Source organism: Telopea speciosissima, chromosome 5 (assembly GCF_018873765.1).
Source record: "Telopea speciosissima isolate NSW1024214 ecotype Mountain lineage chromosome 5, Tspe_v1, whole genome shotgun sequence".
Lineage (NCBI taxonomy): Eukaryota > Viridiplantae > Streptophyta > Magnoliopsida > Proteales > Proteaceae > Telopea > Telopea speciosissima.
In genome coordinates this window covers 23,111,469-23,129,040 of record NC_057920.1, presented here as the reverse complement: position 1 = coordinate 23,129,040, position 17,572 = coordinate 23,111,469, and the positions used below count along the sequence as shown (strand labels likewise).

At 39.2% G+C, this 17,572-nt stretch overlaps 1 protein-coding gene across 2 annotated transcripts; it reads right to left on the bottom strand.

Annotated features, from left to right (window-relative positions):
- Positions 1–1,157: 1,157 nt before the first annotated feature.
- LOC122662156 (rop guanine nucleotide exchange factor 1-like) lies at positions 1,158–6,253 on the bottom strand. 2 transcript variants are annotated; one of them, XM_043857725.1, is made up of 6 exons: positions 5,853–6,253; positions 5,564–5,680; positions 4,915–5,453; positions 2,631–2,984; positions 1,407–1,847; positions 1,158–1,365 (listed from the first exon to the last, which is right to left on the bottom strand). In XM_043857725.1, the coding sequence occupies exons 1-5, from the start codon at positions 6,136–6,138 to the stop codon at positions 1,425–1,427; spliced, it is 1,719 nt and encodes a 572-aa protein (XP_043713660.1). In that variant the 5' UTR covers positions 6,139–6,253; the 3' UTR covers positions 1,158–1,365; positions 1,407–1,424. The 2 variants fall into 2 exon arrangements, with proteins under 2 accessions (XP_043713660.1, XP_043713659.1); XM_043857724.1 differs by having other exon boundaries at positions 1,158–1,847.
- Positions 6,254–17,572: the final 11,319 nt, after the last annotated feature.

Below are 17,572 nucleotides of genomic sequence, written 5' to 3'. Positions count from 1 at the left end.
TTTTAACTAGGGCAGCAATAGGATCGGGTTGGGCTGGGCTTTTTAAAACCCCAATCCAAACCTGAGTTCCCTTAACTGGGCTTACACCCAGCCCGACCTTGACTCATGGCCTGAAAAATCCAACCCTGACTCGGGACCATAAATTCCCAGTCCTGACCCACCCTCAAGGCCCAGTATCTCAACCCAACCCTTGTTTCAGCTCAGAGAGGGCTAGGGCCGACAAGGCCACACTTGCACCCCCACCCTAATTTAGACCCTAGGGCCGCCCATATCCAATAAATCATAAAAGAGCCCAGACCATATAATTATAAAAAGCACTGGAACTCTATTGGAGTAAGCGCCAAAACTCAGATACTATTTCACCCCACTGTGTAGCTATTGCAACTCCAATTTCTACCATGCGGAATGTTAACTGGATAAATCTGAACTGTTGAATGAAACGAGGTACACTACATATTGGTCAAATTTCAAATTTGGATTCCTAATTCAATCACATGTGCATACCAATAGTCTAGAATTGTTCAAAAAAGAAATTGTATTGTTTCAATATTTTCTTTTAGTTTATATTTTTACATTTCACAAAGTAAAACTAGGTTCAAACTTAATTTAATTTTTTTTTTTTGGTAAAAAAATTTAGGTTCAAACTTAACAGATGGTTAGGACTGAAGAGGATTGTGAAACCTACTTCTCACCAAAAATAAATTTATCACATAGTTGGACTACAACCCTCTCTCACTCACCCTAATTCTCACTTTCTATTTCTGATGAGTCTGCAAGCTGTGAAGGAACCTTGTCCTCCACTAACTATACTCCCCTACCCTCAAGCATTAGCCACTTCTGCAGCCCCACAAGGACAAGGCAGCTTTGATGCATGCTAACTTTTTGCAAACCCTTTGTCGGGAATCTTTTCCTATCTTATATAAGCTGTTCTGTACATCTTCATAGTGGTATAATTGCAGTGACGATAATGCCACAAGGGGCAAAAAGAGATTCACTTTAAATCCGTAATAATACAAAAGCCTTTGGGTCAAAGTGCAAGAGGACGAGTAGTTCCTTACTCCAGGTTTTTTTATACAGAGCTTTCTTGAACCCACTCTAATCTGATTATCATCAAATGGGTAATTTTTCTTTTCCACAGATTGGTTAAAAATATCATATGGACATTTAAAACCCTCACTAGAGGGCTAAAGTACTGCTACCTTTTTGTCAGTTAAGCAAAGCACCTGCTTCAGTAATAAACATGGGTTAACATTATCCCTCCATCACTTCACCTAGGACCTGAGAAATAAACAAGATTAGAATTTGAATATGTTAATTCTATTTCTAAAGAATATACAGGAGGGAAGCCACCAACCTTACATTCCACTTGCTCAGCAGAACCACTCTTCAGATCAAACCTGGTGACAATGGGTTAGCATCTTATGTCAGTCCCGTTCCGGAGCATCTCCGGCATCTTTTCTACTACTGAGGTTTCCAGCATATGACCAAATTCTATCTACATCTGCAGATTTATCTAACTTTGAATCCTGCAATCCCTTGTGATTCTTCTTCCTTGATGAGGGATTTCCCCTCCCAGGACTTCCAACTACTGGAGTGGCATTGAAGGTTGGTGTGGCAAATGGAGATGCGTAAGACGATCGTTGAATAGAGAAGGGGCTAGGGGAAATCCGCTTCTGTATGGGAAGACCACCCAATCCTCCCCGTCCAAACAAAGACATTGACTCCGCCACAGCACATTGCCTGATAGCATCATCCACATAAAGGAGATCATCAATCCTCGCCATTATGTTAAAGGCTAAGCTCTCCATCACCCTTGAGTAGCTCTCAAGGATTGACTGCCCCACATCCTACAGCAGGAAAAAATTATTATTCTTCCATCTTATCTTGTTAGTAGAATATCAATATTTATGCTGACAAAGTTGACAAGCAATTCTACTTTTATTTTTAATCCACAAAGAAATAAGTAAGCTATTCATGATGATCCACCACCAGGCTAGATAAGAAGCAGCCACTGGAAAAGCCTGTGCTTGGAGGATGGTTATAACCAAAATATTTAGTTGCAAACAGTGGCTACTGCCCACTTGAAAGAGGTAGATCTTCCATAACTATGACATTAACTGTCCAACTTGGACAACTTGAGCCAATCAATGGCCTGTCCATAAGAATGAACACAAACCCACAGATTTAGGACTAGGGATTGGATTGGCCATACCGGCTGAGTTGTATCAGGATCAGCTCCTGATCTGAGTCAACTTGGCAATCCCAACCCAGAACTTTGCTGTAAGATGCCTGGATAGCCCCTATTGTGCCCAAATTCTGGCCATTCAAGACAAAACTCAGCAGAGTGGGCTCGGGAATGGCAGTGGCCAATCGGATCCCTTGGTCCAAGCCCTAAATCCTTGCCTAAATTGATTTATGCGTTCCTTCAGTAATCAGAAAATGTTAGCCTCTGAGAGAACATAATCTATCAGAAGCTTGGAATTGTACGTGTCTTGATTGTGCAACAATTCAAGTGCCTTATCAATTACCAAAGCAGTCTACGTTTTAGTAACCTGAAGCCCAAGGAAACATTGACTCATTCAAGGACAGAGAAGAGCATAGAAACCATGATCTCTGACAGTGATTCAAACCTTGTTGTATTGGATCTTGTTCATATCCAGAGCAGTCTGAGGGAGGCCAGGATACCGTGTCCTCAAGCTCTGTAAGAGAGTCTCAGCACGTTGTGCTAAAATCTGACTCTTTTCCATCTCCCCGATGAGACCCTTAACTTTTCCACCCCATGACGACCGGCCAGATTTTGCATGATTTGAACGTTTTTTCTGGCCTTTCAGCCTCCAAACATGCACTGCAGCCTCAATCCTGTTTGCTACCTCCGAAGTGTGGTGCTCCGAAGACAGGTCTAAGCAATCAAGAAGACACTCTGTGGAGAACTGGTTCGCAGTTATATAGCGGTAGATGATTTCACCCAAACAAGCTTTTCCACTCTGCAATAAAAGGTGAAACCATGTGAGCCTACAAATGAGAAAGAAAGCTATTATGGATTAGTATCAGAAAGGAAACATTTGATTGCATGAGATAAAAGTTCAGAATGACTTATCAGCACAGCAGATTGAGATTTGTATTTTCTGTTTATATCAAGATTAAGTGGTTACATTAACTTCCTTTATTGAAAGACATGTTGTATTGCCTAGGTAGAAGATGGGGTTCTGAGCACAGAGGCAGTATTTCAGGAGGAAAACCCTTTTTGTACAATGAGCAGTTGCAATGAAGACATTAGCAGTCATGAAAAATGAAATAATTTGATGACTATCTGTTGGAAGTTGGGACAAATGAGATTTTGATCTTGTGAATCAGTATCCAAAGAAGCCTATAAAACATTTGATTTCTTGGCCACTCGAGCTGACCATTAATTTCTTTTCTGTAAATTCAGATGTCATTTCGACATTCCAAATGCTTTTGTAAATTAGCTATCCATCTATTTTGGGCGGTACTAGTCCCAAATGATTTTGTTAAGTTCATGGCGTATAAGGCATCCCCAACAAGGTGGTTTCAAGCATCAACTTGGAAGGAATCATAACATTCTATTTCGTATAAATGACACGATGTACCCATGTTCATATGTTTGAAAACATTCCATTCCAATTTCTGTGGATATTTTTGGAGCCTTCACTAAAATATCACTTTTGCATAATACCTGCTACAATTTCAAACCTCAAAAGTTGGCATTGAAATAATGACCAAGTGTCAGGAAACTTAATACTTAATACTTTTCTTTTTCCTTAGTAAAGTGCTTTCCTGAACCATCAAATTCGTCCTAATAATTAAAAATATATGAGATTTCTATTAGCATAATTCAGAGATCTGAAACCCTCAAATGAGAAAACAATCGGCACACTAATTGATTAACTGCTTTCTGTCGTTTCCAGCTCTAGTTCTAAATATGAGATTTAGACCACAAAATTCAAAATATGAGCAGAAGCCTTGAGCAGCTGCAAACTATAGGCGGAAGCAATATTTCATAAAGAAACACAGGTTAACAACTTAACATATAAATGACATTTGAAGCCGCTTAGCGGCAGCTCCAATGTCATCAAGTACCACAGCAAGAATGTTAAATATTAATTAATCTTTGTGAATCATATTAACCTTTGCATGTCCATTTTTAATGCAAGCTTTCCAATGTGAAGGTATAAAACAAAAGAAAGAGTAAAGCCAATAGAGAAACCTAATCCCATAACAATTTTTATCTTTCCACATGCTCACTAATCTCATGTCACAAACTAAGGTAGTACATTTCCTTTCAGTGAGGCTCCCGCCCTGACCCTACAGTGGCAAGAGCCTCATGTGCTGTGTACGTCCTTTTTGTAAAACTTCTTGTCCACGACAGATTCAACAGGTAAAATACACCTAAGGAGCTAGACAAATAGAATTACAGTTGCCCAGACTGAAAAAATAGGGAGAAATCATATGTATGAAGTTAGACTTAACACAATAAGCAAGCTCATCATTTCCAAGTTCCTCATGGATTAACAATACAGCTAAAGGTAAGATTTAACATAGAGAACCCTAGCATATGCACAAAAAGCAGTGAAGAAATGCAAGTTGGATTCTCTTCCAAGTTCCAAAACTCTAAGTGCTAAATTGATTACTCAATTCCGCTAGCTCCACCATTGACTAATATATCAAAATCAAACATTAACATGGTTTACCCTCAATAATCAATAAGGTAGTTGCATTTACTAGTTATCAAAAAAAAAAGTAGCTACATTTGCATCCCAGTACAGGACAAATCAAAAGCAGTAAACGAAAGAAAATATGTACAAAATTTTAGTTACTATCGAATCATTCTTGCTACTCATCAATAGAAGATGGTCACACCGAGATCAGTTCAATAATAGGACTGGATGAATTTACCTTCGGTAAAGTCTCTAAGTAAGCATTCGGAATTTCCATCTCGGCAAGGACACTACTATTGATTGCCATGGCTGCCTTAAGGATCTGATTTCCACAATCCCTACATTGCTGCAATCTCTTTCTTGAATCTTCAGACAAACCATTGGGGGGAACCTTGGGGCAGGGGAGCCACCACTTCTCTTCCTGCCTAATAGAAGGTCTCCCGAGAGAGGAAGAAGAAGGATACGCATCACCATCACCAGCTTCAGCCACAATTATCCCTCGATCCACGTACCAAAACTCAGTATCGCGGAAGCCATCAAGGATGCTTAGCAACATGGCATCAAGCTTCTTAAGGGCTGGAAGGTTTATGTAGAGATCAGAGCGCGGTCGAGTAACCATGACCTCGAATGTCCCACCACCAGGAAATTCTTGCAACGAAGGAATGAGTTCCACAATCGAATCGCTCACGCTTAAAAGCCATTCCATCTCTCTGCACCACATTGCCTTCTTCTGCGGCGCCAATGGCTCCAGCCTCCATAGCTCCCCAAAAACTGTAGCTGCCATCCCCAACCCCAACCCCCAAAAAAATTTTAAGTACCGCAAATGGAAATTGTAAGGGAAATTTTCAAGAAAAACAAAAGGAAAAGGCAAAATCAAAATAACTAACCAGATAAATTAGTAATGGCATTGGAAATTGCCAAAGCAGTACATACTCCCTTACCCCCACCCGACATGTCTTCTCCAAGCAGAAGCTTAGCGAATCGCTCCTTCATCATCTCAACTTCTGCAAAAATAAACCGATTAAGATGAGAGGCATAGATCAGAAACGTGAAATTTAAGCAACAACACGACACTAAAGCAGTTCCAAGTGAGATCTCCTGCAAGTTCGTTCCCGGAAAAAGATGAAGAAAATCCAACAAAAATAGGTAAATTTAAAATAGAAAAGCAAAACTAACCAGACAATTCTGTCTCCGGTTTTTCCGGCTTCTCATCCGAAACCACAACGTCTCTCCCACCGATGACGGGTAACATCAAAGGCGGCGCCGGAAAACCTGAATTAACCGTTAGCGGACGTCCGGCAAGGGGAGAAGACGCGAGAGAACTTGAAGCTCCCTCACCATCGTAGCGCCGACAAGAGAAACTACTCGAACTCTCCGACTCACTGACGTCAGCACTCAAACTATAACTCCCAAACCGTTCGCTCTGCTGATCAAAACCATCCTCAGACGACACACTACCCATTGGTGAAAGAAAATCCAAATAAAGCCTACAGGCAAACAGAGATCTCAGGCATGCTTTTCCTCCGGCAAGCAAAAGCTACTGATTCCTTCTAGTCCCGCGTGATGTGCTAGAGTTGCAGAGAATTGGAAAAAAAGGAAAAGATGAAAAGAGACCACGCCAGGTTTAGAGTTCACTACCAGCAATTTCTCTCTTCTCTCTCTCCCCCTCGCTACTCTTGTGTGTTTCTCTGTGACTGATCTAAAAGCAAAAGAGACTATTTGCAGGTCGGCTTCCCTTTCATTAAGAGCAGACCATCTTCCACCCGACAAGTCTTTTTCTTTTCCATGTCCTACTAACTTGCCTACTATTATTCCATATGATCCTATATGCCACGTCATCTGACACCTAATAGTATTCTACTGACGTGGATAGAGACGTTGCCAGGTTGAGCCGTTGGGAGAGGAGAGTATGGAATGTCCAGGTGGGCCCCCGTGTTCGTTGAATTTCGGAGTTGTTTGGAGGGAATCGCGTGTGAAAGCGACGAAAGTGGCGGTTATTTTTGTATAAGGTTATACGTTAAGAATGTGGGTCCCATACCATAATGACTGTTTTGACTCTTTTATTTATTTGCTTTTTTTTTGTTCTCTCACGAAAAGATCGTACCCGTACGTATTATGATGATCGGTCCATTCCCAAGATAAGATGACGGTGTGTGATCTACAGAGTATAAAGATTGCCAGTTTTCCAAGTGGGTTCCAAGATGATGCGTTTCCTATGTGCCACGTGTCTTACAAGATTTGATTGCCAATTATAATCCTACGCCGTGCAAGGAAGCGGAAAAGTTTTCTTAGCATTTTTGCGTAACAAAACATCGGGAAGACATGAGATGATTTCAGCCCCGGGTTCCCAGACGAAATCAGAAAAAAGAACGGCGAGTGGCGAGTGGCGAGTGGCGAGTGGTAGGGTGGTAGGGTGATAGTCTCTAGCCACGCCTACGCGCGCCTGAAGACCGAGTTGGCAACACAGATCTTCTATTGTGCGCTGCCCCTATCCTGTCTGTGCTGCCTAGATATAGGGCTGCATATAATGACTGCGTTATCTCCATTCAGATAGAAGTAAGGCGGTCAATGCACACCACCTTGTGTCTATGCAGCACGACAAGAGGGGCAGCCCATGCCATAGAAGATTTGAATCCCCAAGTTGGTCACACTAACATGGATTGGATAATTGTATAATGGGAAAATTATTTGTACACCCTTGTACTGTGGCTCTAATGTATGATACACCCAACTTTTCAAATAATTGTTTGAAGCCCATGAAACCTGACAGTCTTAACCTATTGGTAATGGTTAAATGAAAATTTTCATTTTACCCTTATGAGTTATTCAACTTAACCAACTTGCCCTTTAAAGGTTTTAACCTAATAAAAACTAAATCGATTCAATCCATCACCTACGAAAGTGAAGGTAAAGAAAACGATTGAAATTTTCGACAAGACTCACCAGTGCAACTCTCGATGAAGATATGTCTCACCTCTGAAATTTTCGACAAAGACTTTTCGATTCAACACATGTCTAGTGGGATGAAATTTTGCTGCTACAACTGTTCCTGCTACAAGGCTGACAGCCAAGGAAATGGAATCTTAAAAGGTATTTTAGAAAATACTAAAACCTAGCAGGAGGGTATTTATGAAGGATTTGGATCCTTTACTTTCGAGCTACCGCAATGTCCGCCTTATCCCTGCCCAAACACCTTGTCCGAGTGGGGGTAAGATGGTATTTGTGCATAGCACCGTGTCTGGACAGCACGATCCTACCAGACAGCTAGGCAGTAGAGGATCTGGATCCATTTATGAACCCAAGGGAGAAGTAAATTATTCCATTTCCTTGGCTACTAGCCTTGTAGCGAAAAAAAAATTTCCTGTCTAGTGTACTGGTGCGTAGCATGGAATTTCACTTATCTTGTCCTAATAATAATAAGCCACAGTGGCATATTAAACTGAGCCAGTACGATTGTAGGAGAAGAAAGTAGAAGTAAAATCCAGAAGTTGATGGCAACTTCACTCGCTCCAGCTTCTTCTCTACCCTCACTCGCTTTCGAGTTGGGCTCGCTTTCTCTCCTTCAGAAACAACTGTAGAATACACAGTAATGTCTTCAGAATAATAAAACCCTTGACTTCTCCCACTACTCTGCCGCTATTTCTCCATTGTTATCCTTGCATAAACATTCTCCCACGTAGCCATTCGGTCGTCCACTTATTGGGTTGAAGGTGGTTCTCTATTGTAGTTGCAGGAGTTGTGTCTTCAGGTGAAGCTGCTACAGAGAAGGCAAAGACGTAGTTGCTGAGAAAGGCCAACGTTGGAACCAGTGGAACTGTTGGAAAATTTCGGAAACACAAAAATAAAAGGGTATTTATGTAATATCTCTTTATATGTTCTAATATAATCTTACTTGTATTAATATTCAAGCTATGAAGGGTAATTTAGTAATTAGTCCATTTGACCTAAAACCTAGTTTCTTATAAATACTAACTGGAAACAGCAGTCTGGGTATTCCAAACTAGATACTCCGGGTGTAATGCTTTAAGCAACCTCGTACTTAAACCCTAAACCCTAACAAAAAATAGGTAGATATAAAGGGTGGCCCTGATGAAGGATTGGATAGTTTGGAATAGAAGGTCGTCGTGAAGGGTTGGGTTACGTTTATGGAGGTTATATAATTGTAGTCCTATTGAGCTTGTTTCAGTTTCCATTTCAATTGTTAAGAATTCTACACCTTCTATTGCTGTAAAAATTTTAAATCTTCGAGTAGTTGTATGCTATTCGTTTTATAATTTGACGGATGGTTGGATCATTTGTCTATTTTGAATGTTCAGTCTCTTGCTTGCAAGTTGCAAACAGAATCAGGCCCCTCCATTGATCATTTTCAAATTCTTGGGCTTCTGCTATCTATACTTCGCTAGTTTTTAAGTGATGATGGCCAAATTAGTTGCAGGTTGGAAGGGAACACAGAGAAGGAAAGAAAAGTGGGAGGGGTTTTTTAATGGTTCGCAGATAGGATCACAAGGGTTGAGGGCTTCTTCAACGATGAAAAGGAAGGTACCTTTTTTACTATGGTTTAATGAACAATGGCTACTTGTAAGAAATCATAAAATGCAAGGAGTGTTCAAGTAATTGTTTAAAAAATTGGGGATATCAAGCAATCGGGCCATAGTACAGGGGGTGTACAAGTAATTTTCCCTTATATAATAGGTTAAGAAAATTCCCCTTTTTAGCCTGCATGACAGGCCTGGGTTGGGATTTTCAGGCCCAAGCCAAGCTGGGCTGGGCTTAAGCTGAGGTTTCAAGCTAAGCCTAATTGGGCTCAACCCAACCCAATGTATAATGCATATTAATAAAGGGCAAGAGATCGTTGTCTAGTCATGTAACCCTTGCATCGGCCCAGGAGGCAATGAGAGAGCCCATAGGGACATCTGCTTGGATGGGACTTTTAATTTCATTGGGGTTTGGACAATAATTTACTCTCCTGTGTCTAGACGCATGAACCATATGACAAAGCAACATTCTTTTTGCCATTTATAATTATATTCACACTCTACCTACACACTTCATTTCTTTATTCCACCAACACTGCCGTCCACCCACTTCTCTCCCTCACTCATTCTTTTTTCCTTTTTCTTTTTTTTTTTTAATTTCTTGTTAGAATGAAGAAACAAACCATCCTAAACCCTAAAGCACCAAGGTCAATCAGGGTCAAGTTGGGTTGGGCTAAGCCCGACAAGGCTGGGCCTGAGTTACTATATCCTGACCCGACTTAAGGCTCGGCTAAATTAAGAGAACTTAGGGTTGGGTTAGGGTGTTAAAAAACCCGGCCCAACCTGACCCAAAACCCAAAGATAATCGCATAATGGGGATAATTACTATTACTCTCCTATACTTGCTTTATATTTCCTTTAATTCTTCTATCCAAAATTTCGTTTCTAATCCCATAGGATTTAAAAACTCAGGATTGGAGAAAAGATCCAATCAGGAATCGGCTAGGAATTGCACAATTATTCCCCAGTGATCTAATTAATTGGAACAGATTAAATCGACCAAAAAATATTTAAATTTAAAAAAAATCCAAAAAATATATATAAATATCACTGGGAAAAAGAGAACAAAAAATGGTGTTTTTTATTTTTTTTGTAGAAAATAACAAAAATTAAACCCAAATTGCAATTAAGAAGGAAATATTTGGAAATAAATTCCACGAATTATGTGGGTCTATGTAAAACTATTCAAATGGAAACTCATTCCCCTCCCCTCTAAGTATCCATAATATCAACTCAATCTCCAAGTTTTAAATAATGATAACGCCCTCCCCTATTATCCCAAGATTCTAACAACCGTTAAAAAATCCCATTAAATGATGATGTGGCATGTACAAAATATTTGTAAAACCCCAAAATACCCTTAATATTATTGTATTCCTTTTTTGCCCTCCCCTACGTTCCCTTTTGCATCATCCTCTCCTATTTCGTCTTCTTCCTCTGCTGCTTCTTCTTTTTCTTCTTCTGCCAGCAACTCGACTGATCCTTATGCTGAAATTAGGGTTAAGGCATGTTTTGACCAATTTTTCACCGATCGTGATCATATTGGAATCACGCTGAATGATCCAGATTCCGATTCTAGATCAAATTCTAAGGGTTGATAAAGGAATCGCATCAATTCGAAGTTTTTAACTTTTAAACCATGGGGATTGAAGAAGAAAATGTGGAGCCCAAATGGAGCACGTGGGAGCGTAAGGAAAATTTGAGGGAAACATGTATTGAATCGATTCATAAAAAAGATGAGACGAAAACAGAAACCCCATGAAACCCATTTCCATCCATTTCATTTTTATTCTTCATTCCTTCTTCTTATTCCTCATTTCCATCTAAGTCGAACCTGAAACCTCTGCAATCCATCTCTGTTTCCTATTTCTTGAAACCCATTTTGATTCCACTACCACCGACCCACTTTCTCCTTCATTTTTTTAATTTGTCTTTTTGTTTTTCTAAAAAATCCCACCTAAACCCCACCGAACCCTCTCCCATTTTCCATATTCTTCTTATATTTTCCAGCCGTTATCACATCCCATTCTATTTCTTCTCTTTTTTTTTTTTTTTTTTCTATTGAAATCATTTCTCCCAATTTCTCTTCCCAGCTCGATTTTTTTTTCCTTTCTTCCATTTTCTCTAGCTCTATCGACCAAAACCTTTAACCAATTTCTCATCGTATCCCAACCACGACATAACCAATTCCTTCTTCTCTGTCACCGCCAACAACCGCTTCACTCTACTCCACAACTTCACCGCCTCATTGCCAGCGTATCAACATTACTGAAAACAGAACGTTACCTATAAACAAGAATAGAGAAAGTAAAGGAAAATTTTGAGGAAACATGTATTGGATCGATTCATAAAAAAGATGTTAGAAGGTAATCCGCATCGGTGCATCACTTTCTTCCTCACACATAAGCACACACATACAGAAGATTTGTGTTCGTAAGAGACGCCACAGGGTTTTAGGGCTTTATGAAGGAATGAATGAGGAAGGTAAGGGGGAGCAGGTTGTCTGTTGTACATACGAAATAGGGTTAGGTTTTCCGAATTCTTATATCAACTTCCCACTTTTGCCCCGTGGTGGTGGTGGCGATGATGGTAGTGCTGGTGGAAGAAGGAGAAGAAGAAGAAGCCGAGAGGAAGAAGACGACACAAAAGAGAAAGTATGGGAGGGCAAAAAGGAAAAATAATTTTAAGGGTTTTTTTTATAGACATATTAAGGGTATTTTGGGATTTTAGAAATTTTATACATGCCATGTCACCATTTAATGGCGTTTTTATAACGGTTAGGATAGGTTGATAGAATATTAGAAAAGTAGGGGAGGACATTATCATTATTCAAAACTTGGGGATTGAATTGATATTATAGATACTTAGAGGGAAGGGGGATGATATTTTTCCTTACAAATTTTATAAAATGTGATTCCCAAAACATCCCTCCGGCCAGTAATTCGAGCCTAAGACAGCCCTCAGGATTTTGTATTGTGGAAAATAACCATTTTGCCTCTTGAAATGGCTCCCAAGTCTCCCTCCCCTTTTCTCCTAGTTCTCCTAACTCTTCATCTTCGCCAGTAAGTTTTCCTGCAGTCTCTCCTTCTTTGGTGTTGTTGTCTAGTTTTCTTCTTCTATTTGACCTTCTCTTTGGTGTTCATCTTTAATTCTGTTCTCCACTCCTCATTTTATTCTCTCTTCCACTCCCCATTTTATTCTTGGTTTTCTCTTGCTTCACCTCCTTCTCTAGTTTTATCTTTTTATTTTTTAGTGACATCCACCCTATGAATTTTTTATCATTATTTCAGATATTAGGAGATGATCCTCGTCTTTTGATTTCATTTAATTTCAATGTATTCTACGGGCTATGAACGGTATTTCAGATGCCCTGACTAGGAAGACCCCATCTATTATGTGTATGACAGATTGGCCAAATTCTACTTCGTGGTTTTATGATTTTTGTGAATCTTAAGTTTTAAGTTGTACACATACTATCCTTCAATGAATCTTTCTTCTACCAAAAAAAAAAGATAATACGTTACATATAATGCATCATTGGCTTACTTGCAAATACTAAGGAAATTTTATTCAAAGGAAAAAAATGAAAAAGAAAAGGAATTCAAAAAACAAATAAGCAAAAAATAATGGCAAGAACATACGTTGGATTTAAGAAAGATTCAAAAGCCGGGGATGGGAGGGTGATGATAATTGTTGCAAAGATCCTTCAAAGAGTGATATGCATTTGAAATTAAAACAAAAAAAAAAAAAACCAGAAATAGAAGTAACAAGGCGACCAACAAATGCAAATCAGCAATAAATACTAGATGAAACAACTGCCTTTGAAAAATGTCATAACGTAGAAAAGCTCAATAGGGAACCACCCAAGCTACAACAAAGAGAGCATCCTTCAAATCTCATCAGGCTGTAAATTAAGGTTGTGTTTAGTATGCATTCTCGGAATATATTCTGAGTCTAGAAAACATTCTGAACCTCAGTCCTTCTCCATTTTCTCGCCAGAATATGTATTCTAGATAGGGCTGTAAATGGATAACCGAAAATCTGAATTCGATCCGCATCCGTATCCATTTAGGGGCATCCGTATTCGATTAGAGATATCCTGAAAAAAATCCAAATACTCCGATAAAAATCCGAATCCGAATACTTAATTATAAAAAATTAAGTAAATAACGATCTTGAGGGTTTTTGAAGATTCAACAGGTTCTAGAATATGAGGAGAAGAGAATCATGATCTAAAACTATGGATTGAGAGTGAATTGTATCCACTAGGGGGAGGAAGATTTGGGTTACACAAGGCAGAAGTGTAAATGGATGGTCAAAAATCCGAATTCGATCTGCATCCGAATCCATCCGAATCCATTTAGAGGTATCTGTATTCCACCAGAAAATATCCAAATCCGATTACATCCGATCCATATCCGAGCCGAATCCGATCCGTTTACGGGCCTAATTCTAGACCCATGATGTATTCTGAGAATGCATACCAAACAGAGCTTAAGTATCCACCGGTATTAACTGTATCAACTGATGAATAGCACCAAAAGTAAAGAGCAATGGAAGCCAAATCACAACAAAAAGTAAAAGATCACCTGGAAACCACAAAGTAAAATACAAAAGAAATTTAAAAACAAAAGCTTAACTAATATTGCTCATTTTGTAAGAATTTATTCTTCGAAGTTAGTATGAAATAATATAAAGTTTCCACCAGAGTTTTAAAACCCCAAATCGGGGTCTAGTATGATAGCCAACCACCAACAATATCTGTAAAACATAAGAGCTCGCTTGATAACCTTACTATTGTTTCTCTGTTGTTTCTGTGCTGAGTAACAGTAGAATAGTTTTTTCTGTTTCTGTGCTGAGAAACCGCTTTTGACCCCCTTGGTAAACCTATTCTGGAAACGTTTTCAGATGAGTAGGATAAAGTGTGTGTGGAAAATTCATACATAGAGATAAAACAATAGACGTCTAAAGCATGATATCCACCTCTAAAAATCATAAACAGAGATCACAGTTAAAAAAAAAAGTACTCAATCTAGGGTTCAACGATGATAGAAGAACATAGGTGAAAATGGGGGTTTTGTAAGATTTTCGAGCCAATAATGGCTTATAGAGATCGTTGAACCCTAGAATGAGAAAAACAGGGCTATTCAAAGCTTCTATGTTCAAGCTTCACACACACATAGAACAAATCAGAGCGAGAGAGAGAGTACCCGGTGAGGCTTCCTCCATTTTTCTTGACAACATCCACTCGAATCGCAGTAGGGTTTTTCTTCAGAGCTCGTGAAGAGGACGAAGGCTTGTGTCAAAGTGAGAGGTGAGTGTATCGTGAAGTGCGTCCAACGATTAGGAGTTTTTATCGGGCACAGTTTTATAATTTTCAGCCCAGAAACGATAAAACATGTCTAATATGTTCTGTCAAAAGTCTTCCATGCCACATAAATTTTTATTTATGCTCCCAAGAATACGTTCTACGAAACACCATTTACCAATCGCTTTTTAGGGTGTTTTCTTGTTTCGCAGAACGGAAAAACACCAGAAACTGTTTCTCGTAAAGTTATCAAGCGGGTACTAAGAAATCCAGAAAATAAATTATTACTTATTCTGAAGATCTACACATATCCTTGATCTTCTCCTAAAAATCTCTAGTGGTAAGATGCAAATTTAAACACAAGCACAAAGGAATCTCCAGCACAAAGTCAAGTTAAAAAACTTGATCACAAATACAGATACTACTTACTATTGTCTCATCAGGATCTTATCAAATAATAATCCCCTTATACGCATCATGGGCAATCTGAATGAGAATGCCTAGGGCTGCAACAGGGTCGGGTTGGGCCGGGCTTTCTAGAACCCTAGCCCAACCCTAAGTCCCCTTAGTTGGGCCCAAGCCAGACCCGACCCTGACTCAGGGCTAGAAAAATCCAACCCTGACCCGCCCTTAGGGTCGGGCCGGGCCGACCCTAATTGGCCCTGATCATGGGGAGGGCGAAAGAAAATCATGGGTTGGAATGGGCTGGGAAGAACATATTAATTTTACATAAAATAACAATATAATAAATTATATTATAACACTTGTTGTCTTCATATATAGTATATTATATAAAAAAATGTGGGTGAAATTTAAAGTTCATAATGTATAAATTATATCAATATATATTTTATAGTATAACTTAAATCAGGGTCGGGTCGGGCCAGACCAAGCTTAGTTCGAGGCCTCAACCTTAACCCGACCTGACCCTAACTCAGGGCCAGAAGTTTCTAGCCCTGACCTGCCCTCAGGGCCAAATATCTCAGCCCAGACCCTATTCGGGCTCAGGGCGGGCCAGGGTGGATTCGGGCCGACAGGGCCAACTTGCACCCCTAAGAATGCCAATCTAATAAAGAGCAAAGGAAACACAAAGAATTCCAACATTGCAACTTGAAAATAAAACTACTCAAATATTGAAATAAAAAATAAAAAAATAAAACAAAACTATATAGTTTGGTAACCACAACTTTTCCCACTTCAAATTTAGAACACTATAAATTAACCCTACTAACTTTAAAACTTCCAAACGCCTTGTATAAAAGTCTCCATCAAGCACTAAAGCGTAATGTGCCACTAGGCTATCGATGAAGGTTGAAGGAGAGGAAGAGAGCGAGGGAAGGAGGGATTTTACCGGATTAGCTTCAACGGCTGCTGCGGATAGGGATTTTTAGATTTAGGGTTTGCTCACCTCATGTACCCCACTAGCCTTCTAATATCTGATTAAAGGAACGGAAAGATCTAGGGGTAGACCTAAAATGGTCTTAGCAGAAGTGTTGAGGAAAGACATGCATAGCTTAGATCTTGTATCGAGTATGACTTCGAATAGAGTTGCTTGGAGGTAAGGGAGTCAATCGATTCAAGACACAAAATGTAGAAACCAAAACCGAACCAAATCGAGAATAGGAACACATTTTCAAAACCAAAACCAAATTGCCTTGGTTCGGTTCGATTTCAGCTTTTATTCGGTTCTTAATGGGTTTTAATTTGGTTTCGTATTTGGTTTAGGTCTTATTTTAAGTGTTTGGGCCAAACTTTTACATCTCCACCAATAGAAAACCCTAATTTGTTAGGATCATAGTCCACTAAACTTTTTTCGAATACTAAAAAAGAATAGAATTTATCATCCACATTTGATTGAATAATTTAAAAAATAATATAAATTTATCCAATTTCTTATTTGGTTTGAAAATAGGTAATTCGATTTGGTTTAATGATTTTTTGGCATGAAATTGAAACCGAACCAAACGAGGACAAATTTCAGCTTTTGAAACTTAAACAAAAACGATTTACTTTGGTTCGGTTTTTAAATAACCGATTTCGGTTTCGGTTTAATGGCCCTGGATTATCGCACCCATCCAGCCTGGCAAGGCGTAGTGGGTCGGGAAACTTATTCATATCCCTAAAAAGACTCCTAATCTCCTATACTCACGCCGATGGATTTTCTTTCCTAAGGAAACACGCCACTATCTGCGGGATTCTCCCAGGCACCTATAAATAACTGGGTAACCTCCTTCCATGATCATCTGAATTATATTATGATTATCTGTTGCTAAGAGTTCTAATTTAGGCACCGGAGTGGCAAAACTGGCTCAGCCTGATACCCTATTGCTGTATTTCTTCCTTGCAGCTTGCGAAGACCAAGATCGGCATGCTCCACCCCCATTTCTTGACGCTACAGGTTCTAAATTGTCACCCTTGGAGGGCAAGGATCCATATAGTCGACCCTATTTAATTGAGATAAGACTGAGTTATTGTTGTTGTTATACTTTACTTGTTTTCGGTTTCTTTTATCCAAACTTCAAATGTTTTTCACCATCTTGAGTTTGAAGGGTGTATTTAGCCGTAAATATTGTGTAAATATTATGTATATTTCTTTGTATCTTTCTTTCCTTATATTGAGTTCCGTTGTTAAAATATTGTCAAGTTGGTTGACACTCTTATATATTTATTCTCGTCAATCTAATGAACTCCACACAAAATTTTTTCATCTCACATGCTTGTGGTAGGACGTGGGGTTGGTGGGTTATATTATTACTTTGATGTATGGTTGATAAGGATGTAAGTGCTACGAGGGTAGAGGAAGTACAGGAGAATTAATAATTTAAAACGTGTATATTACCATTTTTTTGATCCTGTTCTTGAAAAAACTAAACGTTTAAAATATGTACCATCTGTTTTCGTTTTAAACACCTCAATGTCCAAACAAAAGAAAGAACACATATACACAGGAGGAGGAGGAAGAGGAGGAGAGAGAGAGAGAGAGAGAGAGGGTGGAGGTGATGGTAGGCAAAATAAGAAAATTGCGTGGTTGATACTAGATCTCAAACGTCTTT